The 18834-nt window shown below is 35.2% G+C and overlaps 2 protein-coding genes across 8 annotated transcripts in view; one reads left to right on the top strand and one right to left on the bottom strand.

Moving 5' to 3' along the window:
* Positions 1–1229: 1229 nt before the first annotated feature.
* On the bottom strand, positions 1230–9684 carry LOC121739656 (putative gamma-glutamylcyclotransferase CG2811). 7 transcript variants are annotated; one of them, XM_042132174.1, is made up of 6 exons: positions 3125–3143; positions 2933–2936; positions 2620–2823; positions 1806–1911; positions 1595–1723; positions 1230–1343 (listed from the first exon to the last, which is right to left on the bottom strand). In XM_042132174.1, exons 3-6 carry the CDS (start codon positions 2813–2815, stop codon positions 1283–1285), a joined length of 492 nt encoding a protein of 163 aa, XP_041988108.1. In that variant the 5' UTR covers positions 2816–2823; positions 2933–2936; positions 3125–3143; the 3' UTR covers positions 1230–1282. The 7 variants fall into 7 exon arrangements, with proteins under 7 accessions (XP_041988108.1, XP_041988106.1, XP_041988107.1 ...); XM_042132172.1 differs by lacking the exons at positions 2933–2936; positions 3125–3143 and adding an exon at positions 9672–9684 and having other exon boundaries at positions 2620–2816; XM_042132173.1 differs by lacking the exon at positions 2933–2936 and having other exon boundaries at positions 2620–2815; positions 3125–3152.
* Positions 9100–18834, top strand: part of LOC121739653 (pyruvate dehydrogenase (acetyl-transferring) kinase, mitochondrial) — a 32748-nt gene continuing 23013 nt past the window's right edge. Inside the window, exon 1 of the mRNA XM_042132163.1 lies at positions 9100–9427. Within this exon, the coding sequence (XP_041988097.1) occupies positions 9319–9427 (109 nt within the window). The 5' untranslated portion in view covers positions 9100–9318. The remainder of the gene's footprint in view (positions 9428–18834) is intronic.

The raw sequence follows: 18834 nt of genomic DNA, 5'->3' as shown, positions 1-18834 counted from the left end.
CTACTAGAGATAGGAATAACTCACAATTGACATAAAATATATGTCTCTAATGTCTAATGTGAGCTATTCCTATCTCTAGTAGGGCAAAACCAGAGATAGATCAAATATTGGGAACGGCCGTTAGAGAGCGACTGGACTACTGGAGTGCACTTAAAATATTATTGTAAAAAATACAAACACTAAACTTAGGAATGAAGGAACAAAAACAATTTTGACATTCGTTTATTTCCATTTACCTGTCTACCGTATCCTTGTTTGTAGAAAGTTAAAAGCAAACTTATTGAAAAATCCAAAGAAATCAATGCCGATGCTGATCTATCATTTGTTACAAAGAAGATTGAGTCCATGAGCCCTCTATCTATTCGACTGACTTGCCTGTTTATTATTGCAGGATTAGCCCAGGGCCCCACGAATTCAAGATCCGCCCCTGCCCAAGTCCCAACTCCCAACCCGCGTCCCCCGGGCCGCAATGTATGATGTAGCCCGCCGGGACCTTATATTATATTAAGTGGCCCGCGTAATGTTAAACCATTTTGAAATACACGCACACCGGCAAAGTAATACAGTAGTTAAAAATTGTGAAACTCGCGTCAGATTTTCGTGCTGATTGAAAAACCGTAAGACGGTTGGAGAGTAGTGTTGTAACATCGAAATCGATTAATCGAACAATCGATTGTTTTTTATTCCATTGTCGATATTTTTTAATCGATTGGGTTTCAATAAATCAAAAAAATCGATTTTCATAAAAAATGGGTTAAAAAATTTGTGAGAGTTTCAATTAATTAAAAAAAATAGATTTTTAAAAAATAGATTTTCATAAAAAATGGGTTAAAAAAAATAATGCACAACGTTAATAATTAAGTTCACTTCTGCCGGCACTCCCGGAGTGCAACCCATCTTTTTTTTTAATTTATTTTTTAACTACAGGTAGTCGGTGGTAAGTTGGTAACTGGTAAGTGGTAACTGGTAGCATGGTGGTAGTTCATACTTTAATAAAGTACCGTACAGTCTGTCAAGACGGTGAAGAAAATAAAAAGTGGCAAGATCATAGTGTCATCCCTTTCAAATCAATCTAAAAAAAAAAGGGATGACACTATGATGTTTCCACTTTTTAATTTCTTCTATACCATACTTTACATTTGTTATTATTAATAATGATAATATACATCAAATCATTCAGTTTGTAATTTAGTTTAATAACATTATAATAATAATAACAATTTCATAAACAAGTAGGTTTTATAAATAATAGTTAATAATAACAAGGTAATATAAGAGTGACTTATTGCTCCTTTGATGATTCCAAAAAGTCGTCAAGATCATCTAAAGTTGATTCGTTATTGCTGAAATCAAAAAATTTAAAATTAATACTTACTACTTTCCAAAATAAGTTTTTAAGTTTCAAGAAATGAACACAATTTACTGTATCTCTTCATCTCTGGGTGCAGGAAAACTTATTATGGTAGTTGTAATACTATAAATTTAAAATAAGTATATTATGTAATTATGCTAACTTTTTAGTTTGTTTGCATTGCATTAGTTATATCCACTATGAACTTCTGATTTATAATTATAATTAGAATCACGTTTTGACCTTTCCATATACGTAAGTCCATGGGAACCTGCACTTGAGTAGTTTTCGAATTGCTCAAACTTCATCAGTTCAGGTCGGAACTGCTTCAAAAAATAAACCCAACATTTCTCCTCACCATTTTGTCCATCACTAAAAAAAGAAGTTGCAGTTTTATTTAAATAAAAGTATATTTATAAAATAAAAATGTATATTGAAATAGTAAGGTACTTACCTATTTTTTGTAATAATTACATCAACTTCTCTGACATAAAAGTTTGGATGGTCTTCCAAAATATCTAGTTTACTGAGCATTTTATCATCCACTTCATAAATTTCACCTGAAAGTATACACAGTACTAAATATGTAGATAGTAAAATTCATAATATCTTAATACCTCGATCATGGGAATCGCAGACATAATAAATCAATTGTTATATGACAGTTTGTTGCTGCTTGGCGATTGATGAAGTGTTAGTTAACTTCTTATTTTCATTGTAAAAAGTTTGCACCCAAATGATATTATGCAGACATAAGACAATGTATATTAATCTAAATAAAAAAATCGGCCAAGTGCGAGTTGGACTCGCGCACTGAGGGTTCTGTACCACTATAGAGAAAAAATAGGAAAAAATGTGTGTTTTTTTTTTGTATGGGAATTATTAATTATTATTTTATTTAAATTTTATTATTAATTATTAAAGGATAAATATAACTTAAGTATCTTGTGAACATTTCAGGTGGCTACCTGTTCTCATCATCGATACCGAGCAAAAAATGATAAAAAAATCATGTTTCTTGTATGGGAGTGCCCCTTAAAATATAAATTTATTTTGCTTTTAGTATTTGTTGTTATAGCGGCAACCGAAATACATAATCTGTGATAATTTCAACTCTCTAGCTACCACCGTTCCTGAGATACAGTCTGGAGACAGACAGACATTGAAGTTGTAGTAATAGGGTCCCGTTTTTACCCTTTGGGTATGGAAACCTAAAAAAGGAACTTACACTGCCTCTATATTTACAGGCAACTTGTACTGATGATTACCTCTGACATGATGGCCTTGTCCAGGATTGAACAATAAAAAAGGAATGTTATATTTTGTAGCTATTATTAAAGGATACTTTTGTTTTGTTGTACCCTCACTTATGAAACACCCTACTCCATTCTCAGGATCTGTCAGCCAGTTGTGATTTGGTTCATTATTCTTTAGTGTTCCATAAACAAATACTTTGTGCACCATCTGTAATGAAAGGTTCATACATACAAATACATAGGTATAATTAGTAATAGGTATATTATGTTGAGATAATAATATATGATCAGTAAAATTATTACTATGATTTTCATGAAGACTTACCCTTCTGTTTAATAAGTTGATGTAACAAAGTTTATTTGAAATATTTGCAGAAGTGAAATTTTTTAACATTAGTTGACAACAAAACGTTTTCGATAAAAAAACATTATTAATAACAAACGTAGTGAATATGTCCTCTTTGATAATAACTGTGGTCTGTGATAAATATTAAAGAAAGCAAAAGAAAGAAATTACCTACTGAAAATCAAATTGTAAACAATATTATGTCAAAGTCAAACAAACACACAGAATACAAATTACGGACTGGCGACTCACAAGTCAGTGTCACAAAGGAGCCATTAATTAAAAAGAAGAAGGTTTTTTGGGAGAATGTGAAAGAGTGATATTGTGTTTTTATATTATTTTCCTAAAATTGTGTTATCTGAGTTTTTAATGTGTAATATTGGTAGGATATTAACCATTAAATATTAGTTATCGTGCACATGTGTGGGAAAGTGATGTAATAACTAGTAACGTGCTCTTTTGTGTTCCCTCCAAAACTCCATCAAAATTTTCAGTAAAGCGTCCTACCACTTTACTGAATCGACTGACTTGACTTCTTGACTGTATTGACTTTATACTTAGACTTTGACTAGACTTTAGACCTGACTGACCTGACGATAATATAGAAAAAATTTTATTAAAGAATATTGTTTTCCCGCCATAATATTATACTCGACACTGGCCATGGTTATAGCCGAAGTGCCATTATATGAAAAAAAAAGAAGAAGAAGAAGACAAATTACGGACTACGGTACTCACCATTGAGGTACTATAGACTGGAGAGAGCCTTATATCGGTGTATAAGCGTCAAAAGCGTGTAATATTATGTCCTACTTAGTAGGACATAACAAAGGATAAGTCTGCATATTTCATGTAATAAAAGTGTTAATAAAGGTTTTTAGTGAACATTTAATGCTAGATATTGTTGAGTTCTGTGGTTCCGCTAAATAGAGTCTGGCTAACGAAAGATGAGACTGGAAAAAGGCGGCAAATTTAAAAAATGTACGTATGGCAACCTTGTCTGTAGTCGGAATTATAGTTTTGATACTTGATTATTTATGACAATAATATTATATTTTAGTTTGGATAACTCATTTCAAGAAAAATAAGTTTATTGTTGTTGTTTACTTAAATTTTATTTTGCAATACATTTCATGATGTTTTGTTTTTGACGAAAACTCTTGCATGTTTTTGTCGGAGTATTAAAACTTCTTCTTTAATACTCACCGTACATCATGAAATATATTACAAAATATAATTTAATCAAACAATTATCTTCATTTTCTTAAACTAAATTGTCCCTACTGTTCCTAAGCTTAAATATAATTTAATTTAAATAATTTCCTATATTATATTATTATGCAATTAAAAATGTATTAGCACAAATTCTCGCAAGCATCATAGATTGTATTGATTTAAATACTCAAATATGTTTATTTAATACATACTTGTACATGCCTGAAACTAATAACCCCCCCTTGCAAGTTGATTAAAAACCAAGGATTAAGAGGAGATGAAAAAACAACACAGAAAATCAAAGGTTGCGGATTTTTTTTTCGCATTTATATATTGTTTATAATAGGTTTTTTTTATAAAGCAAATTTTTGCCATCTTGTTGGTAGGGACACGATCCCATTGCTATAAAAATGTTGGGGCTTCTGATGAAAAAACTGCGACAAGTGGTTTTGGCAGTGATGTCAACCTGACACTGCCTAAGGACAGCGACCGAAACAGGTGGAAATCTGAAGGTGCAAGGTCAGGACTATACAGCGGATGCATTAATAACACCTCCCAGCCAAACTCCCGTAACCACACGCCTTTATTTATTTGGCCTTCTTTTTTAATCCTTTTTAGGGTACAAACACTGACATCTGAAAATATGTTCATAAATAAAGTTAGCATTCAATAACAAGGTTGCTTTCAGGTATTTTTTTTTTTTGTAACGTTAGGGTCTTACCGATACCGATCAAAGAAGAAATCTCATCAAGGAACTGATTTTGCCTTTAAACATTCTTCTTGGAACATATCTCTTAATTTATTTATGCTTGATATTATAACTTGCTGAATCCTTTGCATCATCCATGTTACCTGCAAAACAATAAATTCAATTACATGATAAATAATAATTATTTTAATTAATTGTAATTGAAAGTATCAAAATCTTTTACCTGTACTTACCAATGCACTGGGATATTTCATGTAAACAATCTTGTTTTTGTTTAAAAATTGCATCCTTTTCACTTCTTTTTTGTTCGTATTTACTAATCATAGCAAAAAGCAGTATTCGCAAATCTCCTTTCAAAGTTTTCGTCATGTTTAAATTAGAAAATCACGTAAACTATATAAATATTTTTGACTTTGACACATAAACAACAGATGCTATAGGTGACAATGACGTTAGTGACAGTGTTACCATAATCATTTTTGGAATAAAAAGCCAGTCTCATCTTTCGCTAGCCAGACTCTAATAAACCATAAGAATGGTCAAAGAATGCCTCAAACACGTGGATTTAACATTAAATACGTAAGTTTTGAACAACGTTTTTGGGCTTTTCAATCGGTATTTTTGTAAGCAAAAAAGATAATTTATAAGTTTAATTATCCCTTATTCGTGCTATATAAGGCATTAGTGCTAAAAATGTCAAATCAATTAATAATTTGCCTACAAAAATTGCATAGCTTTTTACGTGTGTTTACGGATTCTCATCACTTGAACTATAGTTAATCGATATCATGAACTAATTGACTTTCTTTCCTGTATCATAATGTGCTTCGAAATAATCGACAAATAGAAATATTCAAGAAAATAAACGCACACTACTTGTATGAAAAAAAGCACAAAATGGCCACGCGATGACGGGCTAAGACTACATCTATACTATAATACTTTATCTATGGTACTCACAGCCATGGAATTAATATGTACTAGAGTGCGTTTCATCCATCGAATAGTTCCTTTGGCGTCATGTTGGCATTACTAACTATCAATAACGTAAACACGGTAGACATGCTCTGCGCGTATTCATAAGTTTTACTGTGATTTCGTAAGAAATTCATGCCGAAAACATTAAAGAGTGGTGAAAGTATGATGGTGTTAAGAGTGAAAGTGTTTTGTAAACGTGAAAAACGTAACGGGGGCCCAATAAATGTGAATAACTCAGGTTGCCGCCATTTCAGCTTAGGGAAATAGGGTTACCAGCATCAGTTTAATCACCCTGAAATACAGTAAAATTTATGAATACCCGCAGAGCGTGTCTACCGTGTTTACGTTATTAACAGACAGGAATGCCAATATGATGGCAAAGGAACTATTTGATTAAACGCACTTCTAGTGACGAAAACTACATACATGCGTCATGCGAACGAAGTCACGGGTAAAAGATAGTACTTATATTATTATTATCAGGGCGAGCGAAGCGAGACCTAGTATATCCCACAACCTGTACATTTTGTGGTACACTTTACGGAAAAATTATCACGCCTATTGATTTGTGCTTTAACATAGTAATTTTTATTTACATGTAAATGTGCCATCATCAGTCAGTCAAGGTGTAACGACGCGAGCCCTCACAAAACTCGGCTTTTAGCTAGTAAATGCGAAAGTGACTTTGTTTGTTTGTTACGCCTTCACGCGTAAAGTACTAAGCGGATCATCATGAAACTTTCATACGTACACGTTGTCTGGGGTATAAAGAAGGACAGGGTACCTTTCATCCCGGCAAAAAGAACGGTCCCCGAGGGATAGACGTTAACGCATGATAAGCCGCGGGCGAAAGTTAGAATTATATAAAATTAGGGAATAATAATTATTAAAAGTATTTTATGATAGCATATTATTAGCTGCGTTCGTTTCATTTTTTCGCAGTTTAGCAGCTGACTGTCAACTTCATAATTGAGTGTCATGTTCAATAAAATCCTAACAACTTCTGTCAGAACTGAGTGACGTGCACTCGTGTATTTTGTCGAATGAAAACTAAATGAAATAAACATTAGCCGCATAAATATTAAACAGTAACAGCTACCAGCGCAAATAATGCCAGTCTTGGTAGTTTTTATATTTCTTGAAGTGTACTAAAATGGTAACACACAAGGAAATTACTTTTTGGATTTTTTTCTGGGACATGGTTTATTAATTAATTTTACCGCTATTTACTGGTTTTATATTAACAAAGCAGTCGAAAATTGAATCTTATTAATATTGAGCAAAGATCAAATACAAAAAATAATGTGGGTTATATGAATAATTTTGATATACATCAGCCAGCAGAGCAAGCCGGATTCCGACATAACTTTTCTACAACTGACCACCTACATACTCTTAACCAACTACTAGAAAAATATACAGAATTTAATAAACCCCTTTATTTAGCCTTCGTAGATTTTACTAAAGCTTTCGATAGTATAAAGCATTCGGTCATATTTAAATCTTTACATAACCACGAAATAGATCCTACATACATCGAACTTCTTCAAGTTATTTATAGCAATAGTACAGCTGATATTAAACTTAACACCACCGGCCATAAGTTCCAAATTTTGAAAGGAGTTAAACAAGGTGAACAAATTGCTCCAAAATTATTTTGCTGTGTCCTTGAGAAAGTTTTCCGAAAGCTGGACGACCTATGGAAAGAGAGGGGCATTGAAGTCAATAACAAAAAGCTAACCAATCTTCGCTTTGCCGACGACATTGTCCTTTTTGCTCCTACAGCCACAGACCTTCAAACCATGCTACAAGATCTAAGCACGGCAAGCCTCGAGATGGGACTGACAATGAACAGGTCCAAAACTCAAATAACGACCAACAGCACGAGACGTAGGGTCGAGGTAGACGAGCACGAAATACACTATGTCGACGAGTACATCTACTTGGGCCAGTTAGTTTCTTTTCATAACAGACAAGGGAAGGAAGTCGATCGACGAATCGAAAACGCCTGGAAGAGCTACTGGTCCATGAAGACGCTGATGAAGGGAGATTTACCAATCTCCCTGAAACGTAGACTCGTCGACATGTGTATTCAGCCCGTCCTAACCTACGGTTGCGCAAACTTGGTCATTGACCGATTCGCAAAAGTCCCAACTCGGGGTATGCCAAAGGGCGATGGAGCGCAGTATGTTGGGAGTAAAACTAGTCGACAAAATAAGAAAAACCACACTGCGCTCCCAAACAGGTATCAAGGATGTAGGAGCCAAGACGGCAAAACTAAAATGGGATTGGGCTGGCCACGTTAGCCGCATGCATCCCGACCGCTGGGCAAAGCTAACAACTGAATGGATACCCGAAGACGGACGACGCAACCGTGGCCGGCCAAGAAAGAGATGGCGCGATGAGCTGGAGGCATACCAGCCAGGCTGGTCAACGGTGGCGCAGGAGCGAGAAAAATGGAAGACCCTTGGGGAGGCCTTTGCCCAGCATAGGCTAATTAAAAAAAAATGAATAATTTTTTTTCGCTCAAAGTCGTGGGACATGGTATAATGTAAAAGTGGCAAATTAAAAGAGAAATGCTCTTATATAAATCATAATATTATTTACAACATAAAGTTAATATACCTAGCGGAATAGAGAAACAAAGGCCCGAGCAAGAGAGATGTCACTATCAGTAACACTGCGTGGTAAAAAGAGACGTGTGATACATGACAGCAGCACTCTTTTTTTGACGTCCAGTCAGCACGTGCCGCACGTTGACAATTTAATCTCATGTAAATCATGTTGAATCATGCTTGTGTAAGTGTATACGTACACATATTTTTACACACAGATGAAACCAATTTCGGTTTCGTTTGACAGCTCGAAATTGTTGCTCTATTCCACTAGATATATTAACTTTATGATTTACAACGTGTTTTTTAAACTGTATTTAATATAAATTATCAAAATCTTTTATAGTGACTGGATACAGTGTGGCCATAAGAGGCCACACCGGAAACGTGACTTTTTTGACGGACTATATATTAACTTTTAAATGCGGAGAACAGTAGGTATCTCAATGCGGAGAACAAACAGCACCATTGAGATTTATCAATTATCAGCACATTTTCGAGATTGGAATTTTATATACAAGTTTTAACCATGTAACAAAAAAAAAACTTTGACAGTTGACAGACGCTGTCAATTGTCATACTGTGGTATGTCACAGGTGACAGTTTCTTGTCACAATTTCAGCCGTGTTTTCAATTTTTTGTTGTTGATTGACCATTGGGAAAATCGTGTTTTTATCAGTGTGATTTATCGTGTCCTCGCGTATGTACTGTGGATCTGTGTTAGCTACTTGCATCTTTAGTTAAAGTATCGTAAAGTTTTCACATTATGTCGTGTCCTACTGTTTAAACAGACAATCAACACTTGGTGAATTTGTACAATTTTTGTGTTTGCGATTGAGAAATAAGAAATGAAAATGAGGCTGGCGGGTACAATATTCACCAACGTCACGAAGATGCTGGACTTTTATTCCCAGTTCAACCCCTCTCCGCTGTCAATAAAGCAGTTTATCGACTTCGGTAAGTCCGATTCTTGTATTGTTAGTAATTCGTAACTTCATCCAAATCAATAACTTGTCAGATGTTGTCTACACTCTGCTCCAAGGCTGGACAAAAAGCTGATATGTTTTTAGGGCGTTACGCAATTCAATTCGAAACCTCGTGCTTTAATTCGCTGATTTTTGTGTGATTACAACTCTAGTAAATTTAAGCAAGTCCATAAATTATTATGAAAATTTGAATTAGAATATGTGTTCTTGTGTATCTTCTATATATTAATATGTGAGCCCTAAAACTTTGTATCCCTTTTTACATAAAACGGGGAAACGTAGGTGAATGAAATTTTGCACAGTTATAGTTTACATGGTGAAGGAGTGCATCGAGCTAATATTATTTTGAAATTATCTATATATTAATATGTGAGCCAAAAACTTTGTATCCCTTTTGAGGTAAAACGGGGAAACGTAGGTGAATGAAATTTTGCACAGTTATAGTTTACATGGTGAAGGAGTGCATCAAGCTAATATTATTTTGAAATTATGCTTTTATCATACATTTTTTTAACAAATAAAACATTACACACACTACAACACTCACACTAGGAAAAATTACAGATTTTTGAGTGACAAGGCCTATACATACGAATTATACTCTTTTATTTATGGTTGAAGTCTGTTGACAACAAGGTGACAAATTGAAAATGGATTATAGTTTTTTTTATTGAATCTTAGCTACTTTTAGACAATGTTTACACGGCCAGTCTGAGATCAGCTGAGTCCCAGAGACAAGAGTTGAAGAAAATATGATAAAGTCAATATTTTTTTACAAAATGTAGTTAGTAGTCCTAATGTCGTTGAAACTAAGGTTGAATTTCGACCATTGGGCGATCTCTAGTAATTATTTAATATATTTAATGTTTAATTATTTAAACACACTAGGATCCAATAACCACCAACCAAATAATATTTTAAAAGAACAAAGTTTTCTAAAAACTTTGCTGATAAACATTGTAATAAATTTACAATTCAAAATATATTAGCATAGCAAACAAGTTAGCATTTACAATTTACATAGTTTAAAAACATGTTTACAAGTTCTGAATTCAAAGTGCAAGTCCACAAGTGTTTGTCTAAAGTAACTTCAAAAGGTATTATAACTTCTAATTAAATAAATGATTCTGATTCTGAAATACCTTGTAATTCCCCTTAAAACTAAACACATAATTATCAATTAACTACTTGTGGAGGGTTGTAATTGGCTTTTTATAAACCATTACACATAGCATATTTTATTGTAGCTAGCTGTAAACCACCCAAATATTACAAAATAAATAAAATACAAAATAAATAATTTTCAACTTTATTTTGTTATTTTGCACTTGTCATGATTACTAAACAGCCTGTACTACTTATTACTGTTGTTAAAATCAACAACATGAATGAATTTTTAACCAGCATCCAAAAAAAGGGGGAGATATTATGTTTGGCCGTGGATATTTTGTAACTAATAATAATGGTAAACAGATGTGTATGGGCGTAGCCAGGCTTGAGCTCAGGGTGGGGCAGCAGTCAACCTACCAAAGCAGCGGGAGTGCTGCTGGTAAAAGAGAACTGTCAAAAATGATGTTTTTGTATGATGGCAGCGTTAGTTCCTTTTTTCGCCACGTTCATTTAAAGCCTTGTCGAGCTGTACGGATATTATGATTGTAGTTAGTTGAAAACAATTTTTTTTGTTTAGTTAGGCACCTTATAGGTCAGAGCCAAGGTGGGGTAAGCGGCCCAACTTGCCCCAGTGTGGCTACGCCCATGCAGATATGCTATTTGTTTAAATTCAAAGTAGACTATTTAGGTCACATACATATTATGTTTTCTGGCAGGGTCGCGGTTGTATTCCGCGTATAACGTGTCTTTAGTGGGTAACACCATTGGGGTTTTTAGTGGGTATGCCCGTGCGCGCCCTGAGCCCCCAGGGAGTCCCACATACCCCGGTAGCCTTTTTCTTATTACCATTGCTGGTAACTAACATTACTTTTCAATTTATTTAAAAGCCTTTTAATACGTCCATTGTTGGTATCACAGACACAATAGGTTTTCAATTGTTATGCCGGCAGCCGGCTGGCTCTTGGGGCTTGTATATAATATAATATTATATAATAGGTAAATATTCTGTAAAAATCTAATGTTGAAATAGAACTTCCTACAAATTACTATTTTCAAATAGTTTGCAACCTTTAATAATATCTATTTGCTTATTTTTCCACACCTGTCTATTTCTAATAGTGATAATATAATTGGCGCTGAGCCATAATGTTAAGCTTGGCCAATGTCAACATTTATGAGCATTTTATGAGCCTGGAAAGTTTTAAATGTCTGGATGAAAGATGGAAAATGTTTAATTGTTGTTACACAAATGTTTCTTTTAATATTTCAGTAGTTTTCTAATTCATTATTTATATGGTATAAAATATGTCCTAAGAAAAAACATGAGCAACTAAGATAGATAGATAGATAAACACTTTATTGCTCATATTGCATTATAAATGGGTATACAAACAGACTTAAAATACTTAAAATATAAATAGGAATAATTTTTACTTATTATTTGAAGTTTTTTACATACAGCTCACAAAATAATAACTTTTTACTTTTATCAGTTATCACTTATCAATACAATCAGTGACAGTTTGGCCTTGCAATTATTTTTAAATATTACTGCAAGATTATCACATAAAAACATCAGTTTGTTTGTTCTCTGTTATCTAAAGTGGATTATCGTGATAGTTGATATCAATAAAAGGCCGAGTGGGATGGTACTTTATGTTAAAGCCTATGAGATAAAATACATATAATAACATTATCATTTCATAGGCTATTAAATATATATACTATGATATGAAGGAAAATACAATGCAATGTCATTCCTCTTTCAAATCGCCTTATAAAATGACCAAATTAATGATAAAATCGGTTCTGTGGTTAGGGCGTGAAGAGGTGACAGACAGACACACTTTCGCATTTATGATATTAACTTTGGATATATTTGTGAGTGCAACTAAAGGGATAAGCAGCCATAGGTCAATGACCAAGTTTCTTCCTATTTTGTAGCTGGACTAGTAACAATGATAGGGGAGTACCGAGTAGGCCAAGTAAGGACTTCTATTATGATGAGTTGAAAGAGGAATGTCAAGGCAGAATATTTTCTATTTTCAAATCGCTTTTAGGTAAGGCTTTAGCAACAACCTTTTCCATGACTGTCTTGAGAATGTAGATAATAATATCTATTCAGATTTCAGACTGAATATGTAGGCACATATTGTGTACTGTTTGTACTATCAGTTACATGTAATATTGTCATATAGTACACAGGTGCGAAGTCCAACGTGATGTAAGTCGCGTAGCTATTCTCGTGCGCCCGTGACGTATTTCCACGGATATCCGGAGATCAGCTAGTTGGATAAAAGGAAATAATTGTTGGTGATTTCAGATTTGTAAAGTTTATAAGGTTTATGACCATCGCATCGGCTTTCCTTCACACAAACAGCTAAAATAGAAAAAAATTATACGATTCTTTCCATACAGTTAAGCAATTTATACGTGGGAGAGCCATGCTTCGGCACGAATGGGCCGGCTCGACCGGAGAAATACCACGTCCTCACAGAAAACCGGCGTGAAACAGCGCTTGCGCTGTGTTTCGCCGAGTGAGTGAGTTTACCGGAGGCCCAATCCCCTACCCTATTCCCTTCTCATCCCTAACCTCCCCTATTCCCTCTTAAAAGGCCGGCAACGCACCTGCAGCTCTTCTGAAGCTGCGAGTGTCCATGGGCTACGGAAGTTGCTTTCCGTCAGGTGACCCGTTTGCTCGTTTGCCCCCTTATTTCATAAAAAAAGAGTGGCCGCCTTTTAGCAAGAGAAGAAAATTGTCCCACTCCAGTATCCTGTTGTTGGCGTCTGCTACTGCATCGATGTAAATGGGCCATAACAAATTAGCCGTAAACGTTTTAAACCAGACATCCGGTCACCACCACGTGGAACGTCACGTCACGGTACTGCAAATAGATTTGACGTCGGCGTCATCGTCGGACTTTGTACAGAAAGTTTCTGAAGGTGTCCTTTTGTTTTGACGGGGTCGAGTTTGTGCCCACTCGTTAACGTAAACAGCTGTGCGGGGAGACAAGCCGATAAAAATATGCATTTGATAAAGGCGTAGGCGGAGCGGCGCGGCGTGGAAAACCATACACAAATGACAAAGATCTCTAAAGATCCTCCGTATTTTTTATAATTATTGTCCATCATTATTTGAAGTCATCACTCATCACTCATCGCGAACAGTTAGAGAAATGTTTGAACTGCTTGGAAAGGAGCGGTGTAGTCTTGTTTTTAGCTATTATTTTTTAAAGTCAAAGTGATGCTTTAGTAGTCGGTTAGTTTGCAAGTTTTTCCGTTTGGCATTCACGTTTCTGGGGGATACTTTGCGATTACGGCTATCGAAGGTGACATTTTCGTCCAGAGCTATATTTTTTATTTTGGAATTTGAAAGACACGAGTGAAGCAGCTATTTTTCTATCCACCACGAAAATAAACATCGTCTATATTTACGCTGTTACCATCACAAACGTTTTGGCACGAAGTTGCTAATGAATATGTAAAATATGAGATAGAGGCGATGATGTGAATTATTCAAATTGATAAACTTAGGTATTTCCTACCTAAATGTTTACTGAGTAGACAATAATATTTTTGCAAATTTCCCAGAAGTAAAATGACGCGCATCTTTGTAGAACTTTAATTAAACATGATGAAGATCGCATTAGTTTTGTTCTTTGTAAGGTTATCAATACTCATAGCTTTCAATTTTTTGAAAAGGCTTATTAACTTCTGTGAATTTTATTTTTAAAAACACAGAGGGGAAATTACCCTAATTTTACAATTAAAATGTAGATTCCTGCAACTTTTATAAAGAAACTATTAAATTGTGTACCACGTTATCTCAAACAAAATATCAATTGTGTGTTGTTTGCTACGTAATATTATGTGTAATTATTTTATCATAATAAGTGCCGGCACTCGGCAGCTACGTAAACAAAGTTATTATTTTTTGCAAAATTGTCAGCAAAAGGTAGAGGCAAAGTCAACCTTATTTAATGCGTAATATGCTACAAACGAGGCCACGTTTGATAATGGCGAACATTTTTAGGGTTCCGTACCCGAAGGATGAAACCCCGACCCTATTCATGAGACTTTGTTGTCTGTCCGTCTGTCTGTCTGTCTCCAGGCTGTATCTCAAGAACCGCTATAGCTAGAGTTCTGAAATTTTCACAGATTGTGTATATATATTGGTTGCCGCTATAACAACAAATACTAAAAACAAAATAAAATTAATATTTAAAGGGGGCTCCCATACAACAAACGGGATTCTTTGGCCTTTTTTGCTCGATATCAATAATAGCAACAGGTAGGCACTTGATATTTTTACTAAGGCCTTAATTATATGTCTACTTCAATATTTAAGAATAATAATAAAATAAAATAAAAATTTAAAGGGGGCTCCCATACAAAAAACACAATTTTTGGCCTAGTTTTGCTCTATAAAGGTTGTCACAGACAGAGCAGGTAATGTATATTAATGTACATTACATCCCGGGATGTATATCTTTACATTATATTAATGTATCACACACACAACAGGTAATGTAAGGTATCTTTCCCTACATTTCAATGGTAGCCGCCCCGCTTGACGCACATTTCAGCTGCTAAAGTGTTATACAGGCTGTTCTTATTTTTAATGTTGTAATACTATGGCCTTTCGAGTTACTTGCTATTAGATTCACTAGATAGTTCATCAGAAGATGATTCAGATTGTAATTTTGATGCGCGCATTGTTACATATTGTGCCAAAAACAGAACGATGTGGATTGAAGATATTTGATTGAAAATATAGGCTCTGAGGAACAGACTGCCTGCAGTACCTGCTGTGAAGTGCTGTGCTAAGGTGGCAAGTGGCAACACTGTCTATCATACACATAATTATAATATAATTACAGAAATTTTTGAACACCCTATGAAGAGAAGAGATATATCGTAATATACAGAAATATATTGAGATGTATTTAGATGTATCAAAATATAAATGTATATTTTCATATAGCTCTGTATCTTAAGATACGAAGATGTAAAAATATACATTATAGCTGCTGTGTGTGGTCTCCTGACGATTTCTATAGAAAGATGTAGAGATGTATCGTGCTATAATATACATCTTTACATTACCTGCTCTGTGTGTGACAACGGTACGGAACCCTTCGTGCGCGAGTCCGACTCGCACTTGGCCGATTTATTTATATTACAGTATTATATTATTATTATTGACGATAAGTGTGAAATGAAGTTATCATCTTATCGATAACATTGAAACAATTGAACCTTGGATGGGGAAATTGATTGTACAATAAAATTTTTTACTTCACAACACTGCACTGATAAGATGAACTTAAGTGTGGCCAACACTCGATTTAGAGATCGGCTTTATAAATAAAAGTCAAGATGAATAGCTCAATTGCATACTTCCTACTCCTCCTATCTTCTTCTGAACAATTTCTTTGCGGGTTCCCAGGTAGCGGGCTCAGGGGAGATTATATCAAAGATTTTTCGTGGTTGGATGCCGCTGTCGATCCTGGCGACACAGGAGATATAATAGCAGTGGCGGACCAAAACCTAAAACGCGGCAAAAATGGATTTGAGAGAGGCTGCGACTCATAAGTGAGTCACAACTCACAAATTACGCTCGTTTGGCTTCACCCTAAAGGAGTGAGCACACTGAGACGAGCCGTGCCGGGGCTCAGCGTGCCGGGGCTCTTCGCAAAAATCCGCCTCCATACAATTTGTATGGAAGCGGAAATCCGCTGCGCCCCGACACAGTGTGCGATACGCGCATCCGTTTCCACAATGAGCCCCGGCACGCTGAGCCCCGGCACGGCCCGTCTCAGTGTGCTCACTCCTTTAGGGTTACCTCAGATCAGAGAATGACGAAGGTAAAATAATATTGAACGGAATTGACTCTAGCGAAATCATAAAGAAAGAAAGAAAATGTTTATTTGTGCAGGAAAACATACATAGTTTAGTTACAATAAATAATACATACATCATAAAATGTTTTCGAGCACAAGCCGACGCAGCTCAGCATATTATGCTGACTGTAAGCAATCAGCGCTGATCTTCCGCTGGGCCGACAGGTGACGTCACGGACATCAATCCGGGTTCACAGATGCAAGTTTATATAACTTATGACACAACAATATAGAAAGCAGCAAGTCACAAAAGTTTATTTTTAAGATGAAAAGAGTAAAGACACAAATATCAGGAATGTACCTAAAAATATTATATCTTCAATATTAATCATAGCATTTTATAATTAGAAATTTAAAACCAGTGTAAATAAAAAGTATAGTTAAAACAGTAAAAAGGGGAAAAACGACATCTAAATCAATAAACCAACAACTAATCTAAAATAATAATAATAAAATTAAAACTAAAAACAAGAGACAACAGCAAAAACAACAATGATTCACATCCTGCACGACATTTCCACATCTATCAGGTATAATTGTTGAAAAATACTTTATACAACAGAGAGTATCTTCGTAAAATATAGACCGTGGTAGTTGGTAGAGGTTATAATAATATTATGGTGGAATTGGTGGTAGACATCGTGTAGGATTCAGGACGATTCTGAAACTGTCGGTTTTCTAATCAGTTTCGAAGTAAAACACTACTGGTCATTAATCATTATAATTATTATACAGGTTGTTACAAAACTTAATACTTTAGTTAGGGTATGTATGGGTCCTGACTCCCGTGTACATCACTGTACAAGTTGCAGCCCCGAAAAAGCTTTTTTTTTCACTTTTGTATTTATGGGAAAACTAGTGACTCAGGGACATTTGCCCATACAAATCACAACAAAATGTTAGTCTTTCAGCGCTGCTACTTTCACAAATTTCACAATGAACTCACTACAAGGAATACATACACAACCTTAAGTATTATCACTTAGTTTTGTTAGATCCTGTATATCGTTGAAAGTTTTTATCGATACAGGAATATCGATATAGGTTCAGCACTACTTGTAGGCTGTAGCAACTAGCAAGTTCCGCGAGACCTTGTGCCGGCAGCGGAAGCACAGGTGTGAGGGCTGCGAATTGCGATAATGTCTCTTCCAGACTGCGAAAACTATCGATGTTACAAACATTGCTGATTATAGAAAATGTTTTATTTCTAATTCGGTTAAAAATTAACACTTTTAGAACATTTACATGAGGCCTGCCACCGGTTCGGGAACTAACCCGGATAGACGAACCGGCGTAAGAAACTCGCACGGGGCCACCATTGACCAAAACGATGGAAAAATAAAATAAGTAATAATATTACTTAAAACATTCATAATTTGTGATTATGGCGTTCCGCGCGGCTTCGCCCGCGTAAATTAGATATTTGACAGACAAATTAGTCCACAAAAAATAGCATATATGTACAATCCTTCACGTGGTCTACTTCTTATCTGTGCCAAATAACAGAAAAATTGCTCCAGTAGTTCGTGAGATAAGCCCTTTCCAATAATTTCCCCCGTTTTTTCCACATTTTCCTGTATTTCTTCGCTCCTATTAGTTTTAGCGTGATAAAATATAGCCTATTGCCTTCCTCGATAGGATTTTTCAAATCGGACCAGTAGTTGCTGAGATTAGCGTGTTCAAACAAACAAACTCTTCCGCTTTATAATATTAAGTACTTAATTAGTCATCTAGATGTGTACGGAGGTAATCTTGACTTAGATAAATTATCCACTTTTAGGGCCTTTTTCACTACTTTCTGATAAAATGGCAAATAGGCTATTCACAAATTTTTGACAGATTCTCCATACTTGATTTGTCAAGTTAATTTGTGGATAGCCTATTCGTCACTTATCAGGAAGTGGTGAAACAGGCCCTGAACCTTCTAAGTTACTAGATGACGCCTGCACCTCCGTTGCGCCAAAATTCGGCTATCGGGTGAGAAACGTAGGTACATTTTTCCGGGATAAAAAGTATCCTATGTCCTTTCCGGGACTCAAAGTATCTCCATACCAAATTTCAGCCAAATCGGCTCAGCGGTTTGAGCGTGAAGAGATAACAGACTGACAGACAGACACACTTTCACATTTATAATATAATATTATAGTACTTATGGATAACTTATAACGCCTCCACATCGCACTTTGCTTTGTTCAAGAACACCCACAATAATTCACAAACCTTGTTCTGGTCCTATCAAAAAATGCTCAATAATTTAAGCCAGCAGCCTTCAAAAACTGGATTGTGGAGAAAGGAGAGTGACGCCGAGATCAGGTCAGGGTCGTGCAGATTCTAACTGTACTTGTCATTCATTATAATAATAAAT

Source organism: Aricia agestis, chromosome 2 (genome assembly GCF_905147365.1).
Source record: "Aricia agestis chromosome 2, ilAriAges1.1, whole genome shotgun sequence".
NCBI lineage: Eukaryota > Metazoa > Arthropoda > Insecta > Lepidoptera > Lycaenidae > Aricia > Aricia agestis.
This window is presented reverse-complemented; position numbering and strand designations above follow the sequence as displayed.

What these genes read in the sequence shown, in the direction of transcription:
- LOC121739656 (XM_042132169.1), bottom strand. Translation starts at nt 3,001, where the DNA reads ATGTTAAAAAATTTCACTTCTGCAAATATTTCAAATAAACTTTGTTAC. An exon ending in ACAAGGCCATCATGTCAGAG is followed by an intron (nt 1,912 to 2,619) that starts GTAATCATCAGT and finishes GTATACTTTCAG; the next exon opens with GTGAAATTTATGAAGTGGAT. An exon ending in GTAATTATTACAAAAAATAG is followed by an intron (nt 1,724 to 1,805) that starts GTAAGTACCTTA and finishes TTCTTTTTTTAG; the next exon opens with TGATGGACAAAATGGTGAGG.